Here is a 26,300-nt window from a genome sequence, read left to right on the forward strand (position 1 = left end):
CAGCGATCGTTAGAGTGAGAGCAATAATTCTGCCATGGAGTCCATCAGGAAAGGAAAATTACGGTAAGTATTTGATATAAATTTTCCGTTGTTTTTATATATAATTGTATTTTATGCAACTTTTTAATTAATATCATGAATTTAAATGAATATTCATTTTTTTTGTTGACCATTATCTGCAACTCAAGAAAAGCTCGAGAAAAATGCATCCCTTTAAATTTTATGTATGTCTTCACACTGGTCCGTCGCACTTCTGTTGTGCTGTTAACCACTTCCCGCAAAATCATGTGTCTGTACGTAATTTTGTTGGTTGGTTTTAAAGAGGTTGTACTGGGATGATATGCAGCTGCAGGCTTCACATAAAAAAAAAAAATTAAAAAAAAATTATTATTATTTATTTACTTTTTTAGTTATAAATTATTAAATTTTTATTTATTTTACATTTTTTTTATTTATTTTTATTTTTTTTACACTGTCCCATTAAAAAAAGTTTTCCTTGATCACTCCTTATGCTGTCACCTTGTGACAGCAATAAGAGTGATCAAGGAAACCTTTTTTTTAACGGGACAATGTAAAACAAATAAAATAAAAATAAAATAAAATAATAATAAAAATGTAATAATTTATAGTAAAAAAATTAAATAAAAATAAATATAAAAAAATTAATTGTATACATACATTATATATATATATATATATATATATATATATATATATATATATATATATATATATATATATATATATATATATATATATATATATATATATATATATATATATATATATTATATATATATATATATATATTTAAAGCGCCCCATCCCTCCGAGCTCGTGCACCAAAGAAAACGCATATATAAGTCACGCCCACGAATGTAAACACTCTTCCAACCATACATCTGTGTTATCACAATGATCGTTAGAGCGAGAGCAATAATTCTAGCACCAGACCTCCTCCGTAACTCTAAAGAGGTAACCATTCAATTTTTTTTTAAAGCGTCACCTAAGGAGATTTTTTATTTTTTTTTACCATAGTTTGTCGCCATTCCACAAGTGTGCGCAATTTTAAAGTGTGACTTTTTAGGTATCTATTTACTTGGCGTAACATCATCTTTCACGATACACAAAAAAAACTAAAAACTTTACTTTACTTTGTTGGGCTAACTTTGTTTAGATTTTTTTCTAATTCATTGAAGTGTATTTTTTCACAAAAAGTTGCATTTGAAAGACAGCTGCGCAAATACAGTGTGACATTAAATATTGCAACGATCGCCATTTTATTCTCCAGAGTCTCTGCTAAAAAAAAAAAAAAAAAAAAAAGATATATAATGTTTGGGGGTTCTAAGTCATTTTCTAGCAAAAAATACAAATTTTGACTTGTAAGCAACAAATGTCAGAAATAGGTCTTGGTCTTGAAGTGGTTAAGAATCCTTCTTGCTGCACTTTTGGTCAGCTGAAAAGCCAAGCTGAAATACCATGAAAACGCAGCAAGAACGCATTAATAACGTACCCGGGTTATGTTTTTGATGTTTTTTTTGGGTCACATGATCTATGAAAAGCACACCCTAAGCACCGTAAAATGGAGGTAAAATCATGGCAAAAATTGCATTTTTGGTGCCATTATCAGCGCCTTTTGTTCTTTATCGGCAAAACGCAGATAACCCTATTTTCGGTGGCCGGAATTTTGGTTCCTCTTTATGCTCAATATAAATGACGATAGACTTCAAAAATAAAAAGTTCACAGCTTATCATCATTTACAAGAGTTTCACATTCAAATCATTTACACTCATAACAAGATCTCGTGTGTTCTTTGTGTCATAGTGATATAAAGATGTATATTCTTCTCGACAGTGGTAGTGGTAGACACTGATGGGCACTTATAACTGGCACTGATAATTGGCACTGATGGACACTAATGGGCACTGATAACTGGCACTGATGGGCACTAGTAACTGCCACTGATGGGCACTGATAAGTGGCACTGATGGTAACTGGCACTGATAACTGACACTGATGGGCACTGATAATTGGCACTGATGGCCACAGATAACTGAGACTGATGGGCACTGGTAACTGGCACTGATGGACACTAGTAACTGGCACTGATGGACACTGATGGGCACTGGTAACTGGCACTGATGGGCACTGGTAACTGGCACTGATGGGCACTCATAATTGGCACTGATGGACACTATTGGGCACTGATAACTGGCACTGATGGGCACTAGTAACTGGCACTGATGGGCACTGGTAACTGGCACTGATGGAGACTGATAACTAACACTAATGGGCACTGATAATTGGCACTGATGGGCACTGATAACTGACACTGATTGGCACTGTTAACTGGCACTGATGGACACTGGTAACTGGCACTGATGGGCACTGGTAACTGGCACTGATGGACATTCATAATTGGCACTGATGGACACTACTGAGCACTGATAACTGCCACTGATGGGCACTACTAACTGGCACTGATAACTGGCACTGATGAGCACTGGTAAATGGCACTGATGGACATTGAAGGGCACTGATAACTGGCACTGATGGACACTAACGAGCACTGATAACTGGCACTGATGAGCACCGGTAAATGGCACTGATGGGCACTGATAATTGGCTCTGATAAACACTGATAACTGCCACTGATGAGCACTGGTAAATGGCACTGATGGGCACTGATGGACACTAATGGGCTTTCCCAGAAGAGGTGAAGCTGTTATAGCTGCAAAGGGCGGGGGCCAACTCAATATTGAACCCTACGGACTAAGACTGGGATGCCATCAAAGTTCATGTGTGCGTGTGTGTAAAGGCAGGTGTCCCAATACTTTTGGTAATATAGTGTATCTGTGGAGCACATCACTCAGGTTGCTGGGACAAGCGCTTTAGACTTTACCTTTGTGTGGGCCAAATGCTGAGGTAGGTGGCCACATTGTGATGTGGTGGTGGCCGGGTGGCTCACCGTGGTGGATTGGGTTGATTTGGAAGCAAGATTTCATGGAACAAAGATATTTTGAAGGAAGCACCAAAAGACAGTCAAGACTTTATTTTTATGTGAATTTATATATTTTTTTGCACATATGCATTGATTATACTGATATCGATACTGAGTTGTTTATATTTTATTTTCTGGTACTATTTTATCCCCAGCACTAGTAGTTATAGTTTATGTGCAGTATTAGTATCTTTATATCGTCTTATATTCTGGTTAGAGTTGGGATTACACTGCACTTTATTAGAGATTTGTTTAAGACTGAAATTTGAACACACTTTATTCATTTTCTTTTTTGTTGTTTCATGTTGTAAATTATATTGTGTTTGTTTGCACTAAAAATAATTTTACCACCATTTTATTATCTGCTTTGAGATTTGAGAAAATAAATACTTTGTGGAACTGGGGGGATACAGTAATTTCTAACAAAAAAAATGTTTATTAAATGCTTTTACTAATTATTAAAATAAAATAAATTATAATAAAAAATATATACTAATAAAATATATAATCTTATAGCAATAAGATTAGATATCAATAAATACTCCTTCCCCACAAATAGAGGTTTCCTTAGGTGGTATTTGATCACCTCTGCTTTTTTTTTTTTTGTCTGCTTGTTTGCACTAATATTAATTTTAGTGTATTTTTTTCCTAAAAATATGCGTTCGATAAATAACTGCACAATATACCATTTTATTATCTGCTTTGAGAAAAGAAATACTTAGTGGAAAGGAGGGGGGGGGGGGGGAGATACAGTAATTTATAAAAATTTAAAAATTATTAAATGATTTTACTATTATTAAAATAAAATAATAATAAAAAAATATATTAAAATAAAATATATAATCTTATAGCATTGAGATTGGATATCAATAAATACTTATATCAATAATATATATATATTATTATTATTATTAATAAAACAATACAATAAATAATAAATACATAAAATACAAATAGAATTTTATTCCCCACAAATAGAACTTTCTTTTGGTGGTATTTAATCACCTCTGCCTTTTTTTTTGTGTTGTCTGCTTTGAGAAAATAAATACTTTGTAGGAAAGGGGAGGGGGGGGGGCATACAGTAAATTCTAACAAAAAAAATGGTCATTAAATGATTTTGCAATTATTAAAATAAAATAATAATAATTACAAATATATAAAAATAAAAATCTATAATTTTGGCAATAGCAATAAGATTGGATATCAACAAATACTTATATCAATAAAAGATATATTATTAATAATACAACAATTTAATACAATAAATAATAAATACAAGTACAAATATCACCTCCCCCCCCCCCCCCCCCCACACACACACACACACAAATAGAGCTATCTTTTGGTGGTATTTGATCACCACTGGGGGTTTTCTGTTTTTGTCTGCTTTGAGTATTTGAGTAAATAAATACTTTGTGGAAAGTTGGGGGGGGGGGGGAATACAGTAATTTCTAACAAAAATGTCCCCACAAATAGAGCTTTCTGGTGGTATTTGATCACCTCTGCTTTTTTTTTGTGTCTGCTTTAAGAATATAAATACTTTGGGGGGGGGGGGGGAGATACAATAATTTCTAACAAAAAAAATGGTTATTAAATGATTTTACTATTATTAAAATAAAATAATAATAACAAAAAAATAAAATAAAAAAATATTTAATCTTATAGCAATAAGATTTTATATCAATAAATACTTATATCAATAAAAGATATATTATTATTAATAAAACAATTTAATACAATAAATAATAAATACATACAATACAAATATCATTTTTTTTCCTCTCACAAATAGAGATTTCTTTTGGTGGTATTTGATCACCTCTGCGGTTTTATTTGTCTGCTTTGAGACAACGGTAATCTCTAACAAAAAAAATATGTTATTAAATGATTTTACTATTATTAAAATAAAATAATAATAATAAAAATATATAAAAATAAAATATAGAATCTTATAGCAATAAGATCGAATATCAATAAATACTTATATCAATAAAATATATTTTATTATTAATAAAACAATGTAATAAATAAATAATAAATACATAAAATACATATATCATTTTTTACCCACAAATTGAGCTTTATTTTGGTGGTTTTTGATCACCTCTGTGATTTTTTTTGTCTGCTTTGAGAAAATAAATAATTTTTGGGGGGGGGGGGGGGATACAGGAATTTCTAACAAAAAAAAAATGTTATTAAATGATTTTACTATTATTAAAATAAAATAATAAAAAATATATAAAAATAAAATATATAATCTTATAACAATAAGATTGGATATCAATAAATACTTATATCAATAAAAGATATATTATTATTAATAAAACAATTTAATACAATAAATAATAAATACATAAAATACAAATATAATTTTTTTTCCCCACAAATAGAGCTTTCTTTTGGTGGTGTTTGATCGCCTCTGTGGTTTTTTTTTTTTGTTGTCTGCTTTGAGACAACGGTAATTTCTAACAAAAAAAAAAATGTTATGAAATGATTTTACTATTATTAAAATAAAATAATAATAATAAAAAATATATAAAAATAAAATATATAATCTTATAGCAATAAGATTGTATATCAATAAATACTTATATTAATAAAAGATATATATATATATATATATATATATATATATATATATATATATATATATATTGAAACTGTCATTTTTGGGTTCTGCATTTTTCGGTACCAAAATTTCCCATTCGGTGCTCCTCTAAACTTCCCCTTGTTTATGTCTTAAGATAATGTTTGAATTTTTTTTTTTTTTTTTTTTTAATGCTAAAAAAATAAAAAGTCGAATATATTACAATTATTTTTGGTGGTGTTTGATCACCTCTGTGTTTTTTTTTTAGTTGTCTGCTTTGAGACAACTGTAATTTCTAACAAAAAAAAAATGTTATGAAATGATTTTACTATTATTAAAATAAAATAATAATAATAAAAAATATATAAAAATAAAATATATAATCTTATAGCAATAAGATTGGATATCAATAAATACTTATATTAATAAAAGATATATATATATATATATATTTTTTTTTTTTTTTTTAAACTGTCATTTTTGGGTTCTGCATTTTTCGGTACCAAAATTTCCCATTCGGTGCTCCTCTAATCTTCCTCTTGTTTATGTCTTAAGATAATGTTTGAATTAAAAAAAAAAAAAATTTTTAATGCAAAAAAAATAAAAAGTCGAATATAATACAATTATTTTTGGTGGTGTTTGATCACCTCTGTGTTTTTTTTTAGTTGTCTGCTTTGAGACAACGGTAATTTCTAACAAAAAAAAAATGTTATGAAATGATTTTACTATTATTAAAATAAAATAATAAAAAATATATAAAAATAAAATATATAATCTTATAACAATAAGATTGGATATCAATAAATACTTATATTAATAAAATATATATATATATATATATATATATATATATATATATATATATATATATATATATATATTGAAACTGTCATTTTTGGGTTCTGCATTTTTCGGTACCAAAATTTCCCATTCGCTGCTCCTCTAATCTTCCCCTTGTTTATGTCTTAAGATAATGTTTGAATTTTTTTTAAAAAAAATTTTTAATGCTAAAAAAATAAAAAGTCGAATATAATACAATTATTTTTGGTGGTGTTTGATCACCTCTGTGTTTTTTTTTTAGTTGTCTGCTTTGAGACAACGGTAATTTCTAACAAAAAAAAAATGTTATGAAATGATTTTACTATTATTAAAATAAAATAATAATAATAAAAAATATATAAAAATAAAATATATAATCTTATAATAATAAGATTGGATATCAATAAATACTTATATTAATAAAAGATATATATATATATATTGAAACTACCATTTTTGGGTTCTGCATTTTTCGGTACCAAAATTTCCCATTCGGTGCTCCTCTAATCTTCCCCTTGTTTATGTCTTAAGATAATGTTTGAATTTAAAAAAAAAATAATTTTTAATGCTAAAAAAATAAAAAGTCGAATATAATACAATTATTTTTGGTGGTGTTTGATCACCTCTGTGTTTTTTTTTTAGTTGTCTGCTTTGAGACAACGGTAATTTCTAACAAAAAAAAAATGTTATGAAATGATTTTACTATTATTAAAATAAAATAATAAAAAATATATAAAAATAAAATATATAATCTTATAACAATAAGATTGGATATCAATAAATACTTATATTAATAAAAGATATATATATATATATATATATATATATATATATATATATATATATATTGAAACTGTCATTTTTGGGTTCTGCATTTTTTGGTACCAAAATTTCCCATTCGGTGCTCCTCTAATCTTCCCCTTGTTTATGTCTTAAGATAATGTTTGAATTTAAAAAAAAAAAAATTTTTAATGCTAAAAAAATAAAAAGTCGAATATAATACAATTATTTTTGGTGGTGTTTGATCACCTCTGTGTTTTTTTTTTAGTTGTCTGCTTTGAGACAACGGTAATTTCTAACAAAAAAAAAAATGTTATGAAATGATTTTACTATTATTAAAATAAAATAATAAAAAATATATAAAAATAAAATATATAATCTTATAACAATAAGATTGGATATCAATAAATACTTATATTAATAAAAGATATATATATATATATATATATATATATATATATATTGAAACTGTCATTTTTGGGTTCTGCATTTTTCGGTACCAAAATTTCCCATTCGGTGCTTCTCTAATCTTCCCCTTGTTTATGTCTTAAGATAATGTTTGAATTTTTTTTTATTTATTTTTTTAATGCTAAAAAAATAAAAAGTCGAATATAATACAATTATTTTAAAAATATGTATTTTTTTTAAAACTGTAATTTTCGGGTTCTGCATTTTTCGGCACCAAAATTTCCCGCTCGGTGCTCCTCTAATCTCCCCTTTTTCAGGGGATTTGAAATAGAAAATGACCGAAAAAAATAAATATAAATTCCTATAGTAATCATCCCCTATGACCGGTGATCAATGTATTCACGCTCTGGAAGATATTGATCCCTCCTTACCAGCTGCTTTTCCATTCTCAGCTCTCCAAAAAAAAAAAAAGAAGTATTTTGGTTTCAGCGATTGAAAAAAAGAAAACATACAAATCAACGCAACACGTAAAGAAAACGCTTGTCAACGCGCGCCGAACGCAGCCCTCACGAGGAATGTATATTTCTATCATATCGATAATCAGATCAGATACAATACAATGTATCATGTTGCAGTTATCTATACATTGTATCCATATACACACACACACACATAAAACAGTAATAGCCTCCAATCAATAAACATTCACATCATGATGACAATGACAGCACAAATCTGCACACACAATTATTATCACTAAACAATGTCATCCCCCACCTCTGTATGATGACATCCCAGCCTGGGCAGATTTTCCCTCACTCTCGCCCCACACAAAGATGGCGGCGTGACGCTGCGTCCCAGCAGCACGTTCGCCCCGCCCCCTTCCGCCTCCTCCGACGCCCTGACGCACGGAAGGCAGGAAGTGACGGTATCGCTGTGCGCCCGGGCTGTGTAGAGACGATTACAGGACTGGGAGAAAGAGAGAGAGAGAGCCAGAGCCGAAAAGAAGCGAAGATGGCGGGGAAGAGCGGAGAGGATAAGCTGAAGGAGATGGAGGCGGAGATGGCGCTGTGAGTGTTCAGAGGAAAGGTTTAGCTGAGGGAGGATGAGGAGGAAGGGTTTACTGGGCGCACCTGGCTTCCTGTTCACCCACAAAGCTGTGATAGTGGGGGGGGGGAAGCATTTATCCCAGGGACACCCAACTTCCTGTTCTCTTTTGGAGCTGTAGTAGTAGTAGTGGGGGGAGTTTACTCTGCTTACACCCCCTCCAAAGTCGCCAGAGCGGAGGAAGAGTTTATTCTGTGCACAGGCGTTGTCTATCAACAAATCTTTTGAGGGGGTGGGGGAACCACTTATCCCAAGGACACCCAACTTCCTGTTCTCTTATGGAGCTGTAGTAGTTGGAGGGGGGGGGGGGGGGTGTTGTTGTTACTCTGTTTCCACCCCTTCCAAAGTCGCCAGAGCGGGGGAAGAGTTTATTCTGTGCACAGGCGTTGTCTGTTTATCAACAACTCTTTTGAGGGCGGGGGGGGCATTTATCCCAAGGACACCCAACTTCCTGTTCTCTTATGGAGCTGTAGTAGTAGGGGGGGGGGGGGGGTGTTGTGTTACTCTGTTTCCACCCCTTCCAAAGTCGTCAGAGCGGGGGAAGAGTTTATTCTGTGGCGCTATATAAATCCTGAATAATAATAATAATAATTCTGTGCACAGGCGTTGTCTATCAGGACATCTTGTGCAGGGGGAGGGGAAGCATTTATCCCAAGGACACCTAACTTCCTGATCTCTTTTGGAGCTGTAGTTGTAGTGTGTGGAACTTTATTTCCACCCCTTCCAAAGTAGCCGGGAGGGGGGTGCAAGAGTTTATTCTGTGCAGACGTGCTTCCTGTTTATCAAGACATCTTTTGCAGGGGAGGGGGAAGCATTTATCGCAAGGACGCCTTATTTCCTGCTTTACTTTTGGAGCTGTAGCAGTTGGGAATGATTTTATTCTGTTATCACCCCCCCAAAGCTGTGACAGCGGAGAAAGAGATTATTCTGACAAATCTTTTGAGGGGGGGGGGGGGCATTTATCCCAAGGACACCCAACTTCCTGATCTCTTGTGGAGCTGTAGTAGTGGGGGGGGTATTACTCTGTTTCCACCCCTTTCTGTGCAGACGCGCTTCCTGTTTATCAAGACATCTTTTGCAGTTGGGGGGGGGGGGGGCATTTATCGCAAAGACGCCTTATTTCCTGTTTTACTTTTGGAGCTGTAGCAGTTTTTAAAGATTTTTTTTTTTTTCAGTTTCACCCCCAGCCCCCCCCCCCCCCCCCCCCAAAGCTGTCTCAGCGGAGGAAGAGATTATTCTGTGCACAGGCTTTATCAACAAATCTTTTACATGGGGAAGCATTTAGCCCAAGGACACCCGACTTCCTGTTCTGTTTTGGAGCTGTAGTGGGGGGGGGGGGGGGGGGGATTTATGTGATGCATACTAGCACATTATGTTTTTTCTTTGCTGGGTAAAAGAGAGGAAATAAAATCCATCCGGGTTTACTTCCTCTTTAATGTACTTCTTTTGTAAACAGCTTTCCATTTATTCTACAACAGGCTTACCTCACTCTCTTAATAGCTTTTTAAACACACTGCTCCCTTACTCCTGCCTTACTTCCTGGACAGACTTTAGGTCCTGACCCAGTAGAGCTGCACGATTTAATCGCTGAAAAAAAAAAACACAGATAAACGGTCAACGTGTTTCGCTAGACAGCGGCTTCTTCAGGACCGATTGGTAACAGGCAAAATAATCTTAACACAAATATGGGTTGGAAAATGTATTTGTACAATATATCTATAAAGATATGTAACAGTTATGTGGCTTACATGGCAGTTTTTTTTTAGCCCCAGATTAAATTACCCAATTTTTGGGGTAAAAAAAAAAAACGCAGAGTAAATAGATACCCAACATGTCAAACCTTAAACATGTCATTACTGTATATTTTTCCATAGGTGTTGCTTCAAAAGCCCCCTTTAGGTCATCAGTTTAGCGTTATGAAGGAGGTCTGGTGCTAGAATTCTTGCTCTCATTCTTGGCACGCGCGGCGATTATATAACGTGTTTCACATTTGACATTTTCAGGCGTAGGTGCCCCCTGCTGCATGGGAGTTCCATTTTGGGGGGGGGGGGGGATTTTTATATGCTTGGGTGTGATGTCTCCTCTGTGCTCCACTGAATGTAGTGCAATGCGCATCGTACTTCTAATTAATAATTACATTCTTTCCCGGCCGGGGAAACTGTCGATGGAACCCGGAAGTGGCGTTGCATGCCATGTCAGGGTCAGCAACTGGAAGGGGAGAGTGGACCTTTATGCGCTCTCCTCCCTTCCCTCTACCCCGTGGCACCCGCTATGCCAGTTACGGGCCTGCAAATGGGCAAACCCATCTGGGAGCCCCGAGGATATGTAGTGGTGGGGAGGCGCCAGGACAAAACTTCTTGTCGCCAATGGCAACCTGGCGCCTGGGATTTGTCGAGCTTTGATAAAGGGTCACTCGAGCTTTCATTTGTTTTTTTTTGTCTTTTTTCCTTTTTAGGTTTGAGCAAGAAGTCCTGGGAGCGCCAGTCGCCTTGCCCCCAGGAGACGCCGTCCCGCTTCCCGTTCCGTTGGCCATACCGGCTGTGCCGGCAGTAGCAGCTGTACCGGGTGTTCCCACCTTGCCTGGTGTTCCCACCTTGCCTGGTGTTCCCACCCTACCGGGTGTTCCCACCGTGCCGGCTGTTCCTGTTCCTGTTGGACGCCCTGTGATAGCCACAAACACTTATAGCCAGGTGAGTGTGTGTGTGTGTGTGTGTGTATGTGTGTGTATGTGGTGGGGGAGATTGGAGTGACCTGGGTCAGGCCGGCCCCCAGCCTCAGTCTTTTTTATTGTACTAAGTGCATCTGTTTCTCATACGCAGGTGCAGCAAAGTCTGGATGCTAGAGCGGCTGCGGCAGCCAGCGTTGTGGGGCCCCTGATGGTTCCTCCCTTACCATTTGTCGGACCAGGTAAGGGGGTCTTTGTCAGGTTCAGGATATCAAGCTGACTCCAGTTTGAGAGGATATCCAAATGCCACCCAGGGGCCAATTCTGACGTTTCTTTCCTACATCTGTTTTTATTGCTAGTAAATTACTCAGAACCCCCAAACGTGTGTGTATGTATATATATATATATATATATATATATATATAGAGATAGATAGATAGATAGATAGATAGATAGATAGATAGATAGATAGATATAGATATAGATATAGATATAGATATAGATATAGATATAGATATAGATATAGATATAGATATAGATATATAGATAGATAGAGAGAGAGCTAGATATAGATATAGATATAGATAGATGTATATAGAGGGAGAGAGATATATATATATAATATTTTTTTTTTATTTATTTTTTTAGCTGCATAGAGATAGATATATATCTATCTCTATGCAGCTTAAAAAAAAAAAAAAACATATATATATATTATAGGCTCTAGAATGAATTGGTGGGTTTGGCAATTTTTTTTTTTTTTTTAATCTCACACTGTATTTTTGCATTTTTTTTTTTTTTTTTTTTTGGAGATGCTCTTCTCTTTATAATAATTTTTTTTTTTTTTTTTTAGCAGAGGCCCTATAGAATAAAAAGGCAGTTGTTGCAATTTTTTGTGTCACATGTTATGTGTACACTGATATTTTATTTTTTTCTAATGCAATTTTTTTTTTTTTTGGGAATAAATATACACTGAATATCAATGCAAAAAATACAATATATAACCCAATTTTTTTGTTAGATCTAAAAGATGATGTTGAGGCGAGTAAATGGATACCAAACATGCCACGCTTTAAAATTGCGCTCACTCGTGGAATGGCGCCAAACTACGGTACTTTCATAATCTCCATAGGCGATGTTTATATATTTTTTTTATTTTTTTAACAAGTTAACTGTTTGCACACTTGTTTTTTCAAAAGCAATTTTTCAATGCAATGCAAAAAATACAATATATTGCCAAACCAATCTATTAACCTTCTATGAGGAGGTGAGTTGCCATCTAAATAAAGGAAGGCCTGTAGACGTGGTGTATCTGGATAAAGGAAGGCCCGTAGACGTGGTGTATCTGGATAAAGGAAGGCCCGTAGACGTGGTGTATTTAGATAAAGGAAGGCCCGTAGACGTGGTGTATCTGGATAAAGGAAGGCCCGTAGACGTGGTGTATCTGGATAAAGGAAGGCCCGTAGACGTGGTGTATCTGGATAAAGGAAGGCCCGTAGACGTGGTGTATCTGGATAAAGGAAGGCCCGTAGGCGTGGTGTATCTGGATAAAGGAAGGCCCGTAGATGTGGTGTATCTAGATAAAGGAGGGCCCGTAGACGTGGTGTATCTGGATAAAGGAAGGCCCGTAGACGTGGTGTATCTGGATAAAGGAAGGCCCGTAGACGTGGTGCATCTGGATTTAGCAAAAGCATTTGACACAATTCCCCATAAACGTTTACTGTACAAAATAAGGTGCATTGGCATGGACCATAGGGGTGAGTACATGGATTGAAAACTGCCTACAAGGGCGAGTTCAGAGGGTGGTGCTAAATGGGGAGTACTCGGAATGGTCGGTAGTGGGGTCCCCCCAGGGTTCTGTTCTGGGACCAATCCTGTTTACTTTTGTTAATAAATGACCTGGAGGAGGGGGATGGGGGAAACAGCTCAATCTCTGTATTTGCAGACGATACAAAGCTAAGCAGGGCAATGACTTCTCCGCAGGATGTGGAAACCTTGCAAGAAGAGCTTAACAAATGAACGGGGGGAGGGGCAACTACATGGCCAATGAGGTTCAATGTAGAAAAATGTAAAATAATGCATTTGGGTGGCAAAAATCTGAATGCAATCTATACACTGGGGGGAGAACCTCTGGGGGGATCTAGGATGGAAAAGGACCTGGGGGTCCTAGTAGATGATGGGCTCAGCAATGCCAAGCTGCTGCCAACAAAGCAAACAGAATATTGGCATTAAAAAGGGGATCAACTCCAGAGATAAAAAGATAATTCTCCCGCTCTACAAGACTCTGGTCCGGCCGCACCTGGAGTATACTATCCAGTTCTGGGCACCAGTCCTCAGGAAGGATGTACTGGAAATGGAGCGACTACAAAGAAGGGCAACAAAGCTGATAAAGGGTCTGGAGGATATTAGTTATGAGGAAAGGTTGTGAGCTCTGAACTTATTCTCTCTGGAGAAGACACTTGAGAGGGGATATGATTTTAATATACAAATACCGGACTGGTGACCCCACAATAGGGAGAAAACGTTTTCACGGAAGGGAGTTTAACAAGACTCGTGGCCACTCCATTAAAATTAGAAAAGAGATTTAAGCTTTAATTATGGAGAGGGTTCTTTACTGTAAGAGCGGCAAGGATGTGGAATTCCCTTCCACAGGCGGTGGCCTATTAGATAAGCACCTGAAGGACTGCAACATACAGGTATATACAATGTAATACTGACATATAATCACACACATAGGTTGGACTTGTGTCTTTTTTTTTTTTTTCAACCTCACCTACTATGTAACTATATAACTATGTAACTATATAACCCAATTTTTCTGTTAGATCTAAAAGATGATGTTACGGCGAATAAATGGATACCAAACCTGCCATGCTTTAAAATTGCGCTCACTCGTGGAATGGCGCCAAACAACGGTACTTTAAAAATCTCCATAGGCGTTGTTTACATTTTTATTTTTATTTTATTTTTTACATTTTTTTTATTTTTTATACAGGTTAACAGTTTAGAGTTACAGAGGAGGTCTAGCATTAGTGCTCTCGCTATAACGTTTGCGGCGATGCCTCATGTGTGTGGCGCAAACAATGTTTACATATGCAGGCACGACCTACGTATGTGTTTTACTTTTGCATGCGAGAACGAGGGAAACGGGGGCACTTTAAAAAAGTAATAATCACACTGTCTCTTTAATTTATTTATTTATTTTTATCACTTTTATTCCTATCGCAAGAAATGTAAACATCCTTTTGTTATAGAAATTAGGACTGACGGGTCCCTCTTTATGGAGACCTCGACCCCAGTGCTCTCCTCTGGGAAGCATGAGATAAAAAAGAAAAACAATGATTAGGCGACCCGTAACTTTTTGTAACAGAAGTGATGTCCTGGCACGGCCATCTTGGTACACCCGCACTTGGCCGCAGTAAGGATAGTAAGAAGGCGGCAAGCAGACATCTTTGTACACCCACCGGAGTTTTGCATTTCACTCTTGTTTTTACCACTAAACTGAGCTTATATAGCGTAATACAGTATTTAGAAATCCGTGACACTGTTTTTGATCTAGAATTTTTAAAAGCAGCGGGGGTTCTTTCATATCAGCAAACCTGTGAGATCAACTGCCTTGCTGCTGCTTTTAACATGCAACATCAACGGATTTCTAAGTACTACATTTCACTATATAAGCTCAGTTTACTGGTAAAAATGCTTAACTCCGGTGGTTGCAAAAAGATGTCCGCTTGCTGACTTCGTATCCTCACTGTGGCCAAGTGCGGGTGTACCAAGATGGCCGTGCTGGGAACGTCGCTTCTGTTACAAAAAGCGACGGGTCGCCTAATCTGACGGAACATGGGCACATGTGCACATTATCAGCTGGGCACAAGGAATCGTGGGACGCGTAATCCTGATGCAGAAGGCTACATAATGTTATTAGAGTGGGCACTCATGGGCGTTATGGGCTAGGCTTGAGGAAATGTGGTCCCATTTTAGAAGGCAGCTGACACAATTTGAGTGGGCACCCATGCACATTATGGGCTTAGAGTGAAGAATCATGGGAAATGTAGTCCTAATGCAGGAGGGTGGGCACACATGCACGTTGCCTAATGCTATTAGAAGGTCACATGAAGGCTACATAATGCTATTAGAAGGCATTATGGGCTAGGCATGAGGAATCATGGGAAATGTGGTCCCATTTTAGAAGGCAGCTGACACAATTGGAGTGGGCACCCATGCACATTATGGGCTTAGAATGAAGAATCATGGGAAATGTAGTCCTAATACAGAAGAGTGGGCACACATGCACGTTATCAGCTGGGCACAAGGAATCGTGGGGCATGTAGTCCTGAGGCAGAAAGGCTACCTAATGCTATTAGAGTGGGCGCTAATGGGCATTATGGGCAAGGCATGTAGGAAATGTCGCGTTGTGGAAGGCCAGCTCAAATAATTGGAGTGGGCACCATGTGAATTATAGGCTTAGAGTGAGGAACCTTGGGATATGTAGTCCTAATGCAGAGGAGTGGGCACTCCTAAATGTTATGAGCTGGGAACAAGGAATCATGGGACACTTAGTCCTGATACAGAAGCCTACCTGATGCTGTTGGAATGGGCACTTACTGGCATTATGGGCTAGGCACGAGGAATTGTGTGAAAAGTGGTCCCATTGTAGAAGGCTGTCTGATACTATTAGAGTGGGCATGCATGCGCATTATGGGATAGGTCTGAGGAATCATGGGAAATGTAGTCCCATTGTTGAAGGCCATCTGATACTATTAGAGTGGGCGCATTATCGGCTAGGCCTGAGAAATCGTGGAATGTGTATTCCCATAGTAGGAGTGATTCAACCACTTGTGCTCCTTGATCTGGAAGTTCAGAAAATGGCACAAAAATAGAACAGGCTGTACAAATTTTTTGATTCGGGCAAATGTAAGTTTTGGGGCAAAATACTGCTAAATAGCCTGAGAGTTTATAGTAAAATAGAGCTAAAGGGGAAAATGCGTTTATACAGTGAGAGTTTAATACTGCTTCAAGGTAAAATTGTTATTCCAGGCTCAGTCTTTCTTTCTTCACCCACCTGCAGCGATCCCGCCGCCGAGGCCTCCGGTTATGAGGCCCCCGGTGATGAGGCCCAGCTTTATCCCACATGCGTTACAGCGGCCGATGGACCCCCGACCGTCCTTCATCCCGCACGTCCTGCAGCAGCAACGGGCATGTAGGTATTCATCCTGCCTATCTTCATCGCATGACTGAGTGCAGTAACCTCATTCGTTAGTTGGATACCACTCACCTGCGTTTGACTGTTTTTTGCAGCATATGCTTTGCCTTAGAACTCAAAAAAAAAAAAAAAAAAGTTGTACAAAAAGTTACTTGAAATCTTTATTCTCCAAAAATAATCCATACACATCCACTACTTGATTCAGCAACTTTGTAAAAAAAAAAAAGCGCAGGCACACCATGTGTTAAGTCTTAATTGCTGCCTGCCACCTCCTGGGCTTATCTCTGTTATTTTATATCTGACAGGTTTATGGCTCTGCTGGAGGATACACTCTACATTTGAGTCTGAAAGAGGAAAGAAGCACAGAAAGCAGCGATTCCCGTCCTGCTGCTGCCCATTCACAGAAGCCTTTGCATTTTGTGAATGACACAAAATAATACAAAGGCTTCTGTGATTGGGCAGGAGGAGGGGGACATAGTAGCTGCTTTGACTGTACACCTGAAGGGGCTAAGATCAGCCTCATGCTACAAAACTAAGCTCCATTTCATGCTGAATACACTAAAACATTAATGTATCTTAAATAGAAAACTATGGTTAGATAGATTTTTACTCCAAAAGCATTTTATTAAAAAAAAATCGAGAGAGAGAGAGAGAGAGAGAGAGATGTATATATATATAGAGAGAGAGAGAGAGAAATTATTATTTATTTTCTAATCTTTGATTTATATCCATCCTGTAATGACCTACAATAATACAAAGGCTTCCGTGATTGGGAAGTAGGAGGGGTGAAGCGGGCATAGTAGCTGCACAGAATACACCCTTGAAGGGATCAGACCAGATGAGTCCAGATATTAACTCCTAAAGTCAAACGATGTGCCTGCCACATACCGAGCTTACCTCTCTTATTTTTGTCTGCTTTTTATGGCTCTTCTGGAGGGGTTTACTCCACACACCAATCTTGTGAAAGAGGAAAGAAGCGCCTTAAGTCGTGATGCCCGCCTTACCCCTCTGCTGCCCATTCACAGAAGCCTTTGTATTTTGTTAATGACCTAAAATAATACAAAAGCTTCTGTGATTGGGAAGGAGGAGAGGCTGGCATTAATAGCTTCACTCGCTGTACACTTGAAGGGGCTGAGACCAAATGAGTCAAGATATTAACAAATTCCAACAAGGTGCCTGCCACCTCCTGGGCTTATCTGTATTAGTTCTATCTGACAGGTTTATTGTGCTTCAGTAGCTCATACGCTGATCTCAGTCCCTTCAAATGTAGATTCAGTGCAGCTTCTATGCCCCACCTCTCCCCTCCAGACCAATCGCAGAAGGCTTCGGTGAACGGACAGCAGAGGGGAGGGGCAGGCATTGCTCTCGCAGACAGTAACAAAGCTATAAACCTGTCATTATATAAATATGAGAGGTAAGTCCACATGTAGCAGGCTATTAGGACTTGGTGTGCCTGCACTTTTTACAAAGTTACTGAATTTGTGGAATTCAGCTTTAATGGCCCTGTAATCTGTATTGTATTACATTTTCTTGTGTTTTTTTTTTTTCTGCCTCCTTTATAACATCCATCATGAGCTCCCAAAGCCCTCCTTTTCCTTCTCACTTCTATTTGGTGTGAGCAAGGCATGTTAGTTGCAGTCATGTGCCCTGCACACTACAGAGTCCAGAAGTGAGCAGGGCGGCTATGTTGATGCCTACAGTGGGAACATGGATGGTAGCCACCCTCTAAAAGGAAGTAAGAAAAAAAAGAAAAGCCATTTATTATTAGTGGAGTCCTACAACCAAATTTGGTACTCCTTCTTTTTTTTTTTTTTTCTTTTCTATTTAATACTCCCATGATTATCATCTTTCCATGACAGTGGGTCCTCGGCATCCAGGCATGCTTCCTCCTCAGCCCCTGATGTCTCACCCGATGCACGGCCCTCCTCCGATGATCCCGCCTCCCCCGATGGCAATGCGTCCCGGACCACCGGTCAGTTCTGAGTCCTCTTTATCTGCCCCTCATGTTCTCACTGCTATTTGCTGTGAATTTTCACAATCATTTTTCTATGGATGTGCGATGTGTTACTTTTACTGGGAAGGGCACAAACTTTTAAAAACATTTTTTGATCAGTGTTAATAGTCGACAAAATTTAACACTGATCAAAAATCTTTTAAAAGTTTGTGCCCTTCCCAGTAAAAGTCACACATCCGACAAATCCATATAAAAATGAATAACTTAATAACATTTTAGTCAACTAAAACAATTGAGATGACTAAAATACGACTAAAACTAAAATGAAATTTTAGTCAGGATTAAGACTAAAATTGAAATTTGACTTAAAAATTAACACGTCTGTAGTGCATGTTCATACCTCAATACCATAAATAATAACATATTCCATTTTTCACTCCAGCAGTGTATGGGTATGGGAATTTGTAGAGAAATGCTTAAATAATGCGTTACAATTTAACAACACCTATTTAATTTTGGATGACTAAAATGATTTTAGTCCACTAAAATGGCCTGGAGATTTTAGTCAACTAAATATGACTAAAACAATTGCAAAAGACTAAAATGGGACTAAAACAAAAATGCCATTTTAGTCCCAAGACTAAAACTACATCGAAAATTTGCTCTGCATTTAAAGCAGAAATTCTGTTTTTTTTTTTTTTTTTTAAATCTATTAAATCTTCTGCCCTTGTTGTTTTTAACTTAGAAAAAACTTTTTTTTATTCTGCTAGTAAATACCTTATACAGCCCACTTCCTGTTTCTTATCTGGTCATTGGCCTAGGCTTATGACATCATGCACAGCGCACGCTCTTTCTTTCTTTTTTTCTTTCTTTTTTTTTTTTTTCTTTTTTTTTTCTTTCTTTCCTTTTTTCTTTCTTTCTTTTTTTCTTTTTCTTTCTTTCTTTTTTTCTTTCTTGCTCTCGCCCTCTGCCTCTCTCGCCCTCTGCCTCTCTCGCCCTCTGCCTCTCTCGCCCTCTGCCTCTCTCTTTCCTTCCTTCCTCCAGGAAGGGTGGATGAGTCATAAGAGGGCAATGAGAGCTGCAGAGCTGGAAGTGTGTCTGTGTAAATCCAGGAAGTGAACATTCAGCAATTCAGTTAAAATGGCTGCAGCCAGACTGAGTGGCGGGAGATTTCTGCAGCCTATCTGGCGAGTACAGAATCACAGTGTGTACATATAAAATAATATGCAAAGTGGTTGGAGGGAAGCTTCAGAGTGGCAAATATGTTTTATTACAAATTATGTAGAGTATCTAATTGTGCCTCGGAGGAGTGTGAACAGATGAAATACAATAATAAACTTATGAAAAAATAGACAATTTTATTTACTATAAAAACAGTTGAAAAAAAGTACATTCCGGTTTATACGATTAGGTTTGAATTTGTGGTGTGCAGATCCCCAACAATTAATATAGAAATGTGGCCTACGCGTTTCGCGGACAGTGCCTCTTCGCCAGGGCCTTGAAGATAGCACAATATGGCGTTGTGTGAGTTCTACAGGTGGAACATCAGGTATTAATTGATGTTTCATCTGTAGAATTCACGGGAAGATGTCATATGGGGGTCCGTTCTTTTACAATGACGTGGGCGGAAGGCAGTTATTTAAAAGCTTTAAAATGTAATGACTTATTTTAGACCCAGTGATGACATGTGCTATATAATTCAGGCAGATCAGGGCTGGTGGGAGGGGCCAGTAGGGGGCAGTACACAGCTACATGAGTACATCACAACACCCTGCCTTAGTACTCCTCTCAATAGCCCTGTGCCCTGATGGAAGCAGTGGACTGGCTATTGGGATGACTTATAGGGAGGAGTTATGCAAATTCTCAGATGCCTTGATGAACGCCCACATGTGATGCGGAACCTCCATGATTCTAAAAACTGAAATCTAATGAATGAAAAGAGCAAACTGGGGACAGTTGGGCTGGGGGGGGGGGGGGGGAATGAGGCTCTGTCTGACTTCTAATGCACATGGGGAGAAGCTCACAGTGTGCGGTCTATATAGAGAAAGCCATTTCAGTGCAGGAGAGGAGCCAGTACAACTGCAAGACCGAAGGAAAGGCTGGAGGTGGTCAGGTTTAATGTTTTCTTTTCTTTTGCTTCTATTGACAGCCGGCACCGATGGGCCCTCTGCCCCCTCCTGCTCGTCCTGTGGTTCATTCATCTCCTAAAATTAACCCCACAGTCATCCAAGCGGCCCCCACCGTCTATACGGTTCCTCCACCACCACGGAAAGTAGAGGTAAGCAATGCTACATTGAAGTTTGGAGGGCTCACCCCCCCCCCCCCCTTTTTTTTGTTGTCGGAGCCTCACTGTGCCGTGTCTTCCTTTAGGAGGAAGTGCCAGAAGTCCCGGCAGTCGTGGAAGACAAGGACATGAGCTACGAGGAATCTGTGATTGGACCGAGCATGCCCGAAATTGAGCCGGTACAGCCAGAGGTGAGGCCCTTTCTCTAGTACAGCTTTAACCACTTGAAGACCCCCCCCCCCAGGCCTTTTTTGCTACTTTTTGATTACATGTAAAAATCTGCTTTTTTTTTTTTTTTTTTTTTTTTTTTTTTTTTTTCTTCTAGAAAATTTCTGAGAACCCCCAATAAAAAATAAATAATTTATATATATATATATATATATATATATATATATATATATATATATATATATATATATATATATATATATATATATATATATATATATATATATATATATATATATAAATAAATTATTTATTTTTTATTGGGGGTTCTCAGAAATTTTCTAGAAGAAAAAAAAAAAATAATAATAATAAATAAATATATATATATATATATATTATTATTATTATTATTATTATTATTATTATTATTATTATTATTATTATTATTATTATTTTTATTTTTTTATTTTTTTTGCGCACGGTATTTGCGTAGCGGTTTTTCAAACAATTATTTGTGGAAAAAAATACTTTTTTATTTTTTTTAACAACTTCAGCCTTTTTTTACATGTACAAAAAAATTCATCAAAATCAGTATTTTTCGCTAGAAAATTTCTTAGAACCCATAAGGTGTGTGTATGTATATATAATAAATTATTTATTTATATATATATAATGCATGCATACACACACACATTATATATATATACAGAGAGAGAGAGATCGCTCTCTAATTGTGTGTAGTTATAGAGATAGATAATATATAGATAGATATAAAATCTCTCTCTCTCTCTCTCTCTCTCTCTCTCTCTCTCTCTCTCTCTCTCTCTCTCTCTCTCTCTCGTACTCCTTCTCTCTCTCTCTCTCTCTCTCTCGTACTCCTTCTCTCTCTCTCTCTCTCTCTCTCTCTCTCGTACTCCTTCTCTCTCTCTCTCTCTCTCTCTCTCTCGTACTCCTTCTCTCTCTCTCTCTCTCTCTCGTACTCCTTCTCTCTCTCTCTCTCTCTCTCTCTCTCTCGTACTCCTTCTCTCTTCTCTCTCTCTCTCGTACTCCTTCTCTCTCTCTCTCTCTCTCTCTCTCTCGTACTCCTTCTCTCTCTTCTCTCTCTCTCTCGTACTCCTTCTCTCTCGTACTCCTTCTCTCTCTCTCTCTCTCTCTCTCTCTGTACTCCTTCTCTCTCTCTCTCTCTCTCTCTCTCTCGTACTCCTTCTCTCTCTCTCTCTCTCTCTCTCTCTCTCGTACTCCTTCTCTCTCTCTCTCTCTCTCTCTCTCGTACTCCTTCTCTCTCTCTCTCTCTCTCTCTCTCTCTCGTACTCCTTCTCTCTCTCTCTCTCGTACTCCTTCTCTCTCTCTCTCTCTCTCTCTCTCTCGTACTCCTTCTCTCTCTCTCTCCTCTCTCTCTCTCTCTCTCGTACTCCTTCTCTCTCTCTCTCTCTCTCTCGTACTCCTTCTCTCTCTCTCTCTCTCTCTCTCTCGTACTGTACTCCTTCTCTCTCTCTCTCTCTCTCGTACTCCTTCTCTCTCTCTCTCTCTCTCTCTCTCTCGTACTCCTTCTCTCTCTCTCTCTCTCTCTCTCTCTCGTACTCCTTCTCTCTCTCTCTCTCTCTCTCTCGTACTCCTTCTCTCTCGTACTCCTTCTCTCTCTCTCTCTCTCTCTCTCTCTCTCGTACTCCTTCTCTCTCTCTCTCTCTCTCTCTCTCTCGTACTCCTTCTCTCTCTCTCTCTCTCTCTCTCTCTCTCTCGTACTCCTTCTCTCTCTCTCTCTCTCTCTCTCTCGTACTCCTTCTCTCTCTCTCTCTCTCTCTCTCTCTCTCTCGTACTCCTTCTCTCTCTCTCTCTCTCTCTCTCTCTCTCGTACTCCTTCTCTCTCTCTCTCTCTCTCTCGTACTCCTTCTCTCTCTCTCTCTCTCTCGTACTCCTTCTCTCTCTCTCTCTCTCTCTCTCTCTCTCTCTCGTACTCCTTCTCTCTCTCTCTCTCTCTCTCTCTCGTACTCCTTCTCTCTCTCTCTCTCTCTCTCTCTCTCGTACTCCTTCTCTCTCTCTCTCTCTCTCTCGTACTCCTTCTCTCTCTCTCTCTCTCTCTCGTACTCCTTCTCTCTCTCTCTCTCTCTCTCTCTCTCTCTCTCTCGTACTCCTTCTCTCTCTCTCTCTCTCTCTCTCTCTCTCTCTCGTACTCCTTCTCTCTCTCTCTCTCTCTCTCTCTCTCTCTCGTACTCCTTCTCTCTCTCTCTCTCTCTCTCTCTCTCTCTCGTACTCCTTCTCTCTCTCTCTCTCTCTCTCTCTCGTACTCCTTCTCTCTCTCTCTCTCTCTCTCTCTCTCTCTCGTACTCCTTCTCTCTCTCTCTCTCTCGTACTCCTTCTCTCTCTCTCGTACTCCTTCTCTCTTCTCTCTTCTTTTTTTTTTTTTTGAGAGATCTGGGGATCTATAAGACCCCCAGATTCCCTCCTCTACTAACATTTACTTATAGATAAGACTATAATAATGCACCATTTAGGAGATATTTACTGTACATGCAGCCAGCGACATCACTGGCGCATGCGCTCTGAAAAGCGGGCAACGTGTGCTGTTCCTTTCCGAACGGCAGCTGCCACAGATGCATACGCGGGAGTGATGACATTGCGGCTCCGGCCAGTCTGAGCTGGAACCCGGAAGCAAGACGGCTGAAAATAGAAAGCGGCTGCAGTTCTGACATTGCGGCACTGGAACAGCTTTGTTTTTAAGGTAGTTTTCACATTATGTGCTAGTATAGGGTGTCTCCTCCCTCTGCTTGTAAAAGCAATTCAGCGGCTACTTAGTCGCTCGGATTTCTTTTACAAGAGAGCCGACCATCGGCTCTTAAAAAAAAAAAAAAAAACCCTGGTGCCAGGATGACGCCTCAATCTTCTACATTGCTGGAGCACAAGTTGTTTTAAACCTGAATCCACAGCTTGTGTGAGGACAATCTCTCTCTTTCTTTCTTTCAGGTGGTGCTGGAGCCGCCACAGGAGGATAAAAAGAAGTCCAAGCCGGAGAAGATGAAACGGTGCATTCGAACCGCCGCCGGCACAAGCTGGGAAGATCAGAGCCTCCTGGAATGGGACACTGGTGAGTCTGAATTGTGATACTGCTGTAAATTGGCCTGGGCAGGAGGGGGGGGGGGGGTTAAAGTGCGCTGTATGGAACGGGTTAACGATCCAATGCAAAGACGGCTTCTTCTTTAAAGTGGAAGTGAACCCATTGATTTAAACAGTTAAAAAAAAAAAAAAAGGCATGCCAGGAATGCTAACTGCACATTCATTGGTTGTGCTCTCAGCCAAACTATCAAACCATCCAATGGTTGGTGTCATAACAGATCACATGTGCAGCACCATAGCAGTTGAAGATTAAACAGAGGCAAAGTTGGCAGCTTCCTTGGCTGAAAACGAAAGGGGAGTTTACTTCCACTTTAATCAACCTGTAGCTATGGCATGCAGGGTATTCCTAAGATTCCCTGCCAGTTTGGTAAGTTCAGTGCTTGTGAGATTACTTTTGCATCCTCCCCCTCCCCGGGTATCATGGTGTCTTTCATCTTGCAGACGATTTTCGGATATTCTGCGGAGATCTGGGGAACGAGGTGAACGATGACATCCTCGCCCGGGCCTTCAGCCGCTACCCATCTTTCCTGAAGGCCAAGGTGATCCGAGACAAGAGGACGGGCAAAACCAAAGGCTACGGCTTCGTCAGCTTCAAGGATCCCAACGATTACGTCCGGGCCATGAGGGAGATGAACGGTAAGGAAGGGGGTGTGTCAGAGCCGGCGGTTTCTGGGACATAACACCGCTTTTCTTTCTGGTTTTGTTCTGCCCCCGGTTAGAGAAATGAATTGGGAAGAGGCTTCGGTCTGGGATTTAGATCCCTATTATTATAGCTGCTGGACTGCTTTAGAAACCCTCCCCCCACCCCTCTCCGCGCTCTCCCGTGTGATCGGGGACTGGAGATCCGATCCGGCGGTGGGTGGCCGTGGACTGGAGTCACCCTGGACATCTCTATGATCTTGGGAGGCCGGAATCGACGTAATTGCTTCACTTCTGGCTCTGGCAGATCTAAACATTGCTGGAAAGTAGAGATTGATATTTTTATTTTTTTGGGATTTCATGCTTTCCAGGATAGATGAGATATCTGGGGGGGGGTCTTACTGATGCCAGATGTCTTCATAAATTTTCTTGTAATAGGAATAAAAAAAAAAAAAAAAAAAACCGGCAGGGTAAGAGGGCAGCGGCTGTTTTTGTGTATACCCTGTGAGGTGTGTTTTCCGGCTCCGCCCCATGCGTTTTGTCATGTGAGACGTCATCAGGGGGAGGCCTCAGACATCTCACTTTTGGGCTCTTAGCGCAGATTTTTTATATATATATATTTTTTTTTTCTCTCTGGTTTACCTATCGATATTGACTGTTGCTTTTCTCTTCCTCCCAGGTAAATACGTGGGCTCCCGTCCCATCAAACTTAGGAAGAGCATGTGGAAGGATCGTAACATTGACGTGGTGCGCAAAAAACAGAAAGAAAAGAAGAAGCTTGGCCTGAGATAATCGGGCAAAGATGTTGGACTGGTTAGAGTCTCGCAGGCCCAGCACCCTCTGGCTGTTACCCACAATTCCCCGCACAGAGAGCACTGGTTTATGGCAGACTCCTGGGAAGAGACGGACAATGTAATCTCAATTACTGCTTTGCTGCTGGCAAGTCCAGTGCAGAGAGACGTGTACTTCCTTTGTTTTACCCCACTTTTTTTTTTTTTTTGTGAAACTTTATTTTTAATTCTTAATCTGAACATTGTGAACCAATTTGAGTTTATTTAAAGCCCAAGTCCAGACAAGCAGTTATCAGCCACTTTTGCCCTCCTTACCTATAAAGAAATGTGTATTCTAATTTTCTGCATTGCTATATTATGAGTATTTTGCAGGCCCAAGGTACCCTTGTGACCACTGGGGCGGGGGGAGGAGTCCACCCTTATGTGCCCTCCAGCTGTCCTAGGCAAGCCATGCTTGTAATGCAGAAGAGTGTAGATCAGTTGCAGGTAATCCCCCCCCCCCCCCATCATCATCATTTCATCGAGGCAGCTGCTGTTCTGCCATTGTTTACAGAAACCTTTACCAGACTGTTCGTCTTCTAACAGCTCTCTGGTGCATCATATTGAAACGCTGCTCCCCTCTGCCTCTTAAGATCTGGTTATTCCTTCAATGGGTGCTGCCATCGTGCTTTTCGCACCAGTAAAGCCAGTTCCAATAGGTTGCATTATGCAGCGTGCCCAGCAGAGGGTGCTGTGTGCTACATTTAAAAAAAATATAATTTTCAACCATCTGCTCATCCTAGA

General features: G+C 38.8%; 1 protein-coding gene across 3 annotated transcripts in view; it reads left to right on the forward strand.

Annotated features, from left to right (window-relative positions):
* Positions 1-8,528: 8,528 nt before the first annotated feature.
* The window catches only part of RBM42 (RNA binding motif protein 42), an 18,916-nt gene continuing 1,144 nt past the window's right edge, over positions 8,529-26,300 (forward strand). Inside the window, exons 1-12 of one of the 3 annotated variants that reach the window (XM_077456396.1) lie at positions 8,529-8,665; positions 11,158-11,392; positions 11,522-11,609; positions 12,389-12,478; positions 14,193-14,282; positions 16,436-16,567; positions 18,430-18,542; positions 20,674-20,802; positions 20,895-20,999; positions 23,938-24,058; positions 24,529-24,723; positions 25,406-26,300. The exon at positions 25,406-26,300 is cut by the window's right edge and continues 1,144 nt beyond it. In XM_077456396.1, coding sequence (XP_077312522.1) covers positions 8,610-8,665; positions 11,158-11,392; positions 11,522-11,609; positions 12,389-12,478; positions 14,193-14,282; positions 16,436-16,567; positions 18,430-18,542; positions 20,674-20,802; positions 20,895-20,999; positions 23,938-24,058; positions 24,529-24,723; positions 25,406-25,518 — 1,467 coding nt within the window. In that variant the 5' untranslated portion in view covers positions 8,529-8,609 and the 3' untranslated portion in view covers positions 25,519-26,300. The remainder of the gene's footprint in view (positions 8,666-11,157; positions 11,393-11,521; positions 11,610-12,388; positions 12,479-14,192; positions 14,283-16,435; positions 16,568-18,429; positions 18,543-20,673; positions 20,803-20,894; positions 21,000-23,937; positions 24,059-24,528; positions 24,724-25,405) is intronic. The other 2 variants (XM_077456397.1, XM_077456398.1) reach the window with 2 other exon arrangements.

The sequence above is a fragment of the Lithobates pipiens genome, unplaced genomic scaffold (genome assembly GCF_037356315.1).
Source record: "Lithobates pipiens isolate NorthernLeopardFrog02 unplaced genomic scaffold, aLitPip1_a1.2 Scaffold_27, whole genome shotgun sequence".
Classification (NCBI taxonomy): domain Eukaryota; kingdom Metazoa; phylum Chordata; class Amphibia; order Anura; family Ranidae; genus Lithobates; species Lithobates pipiens.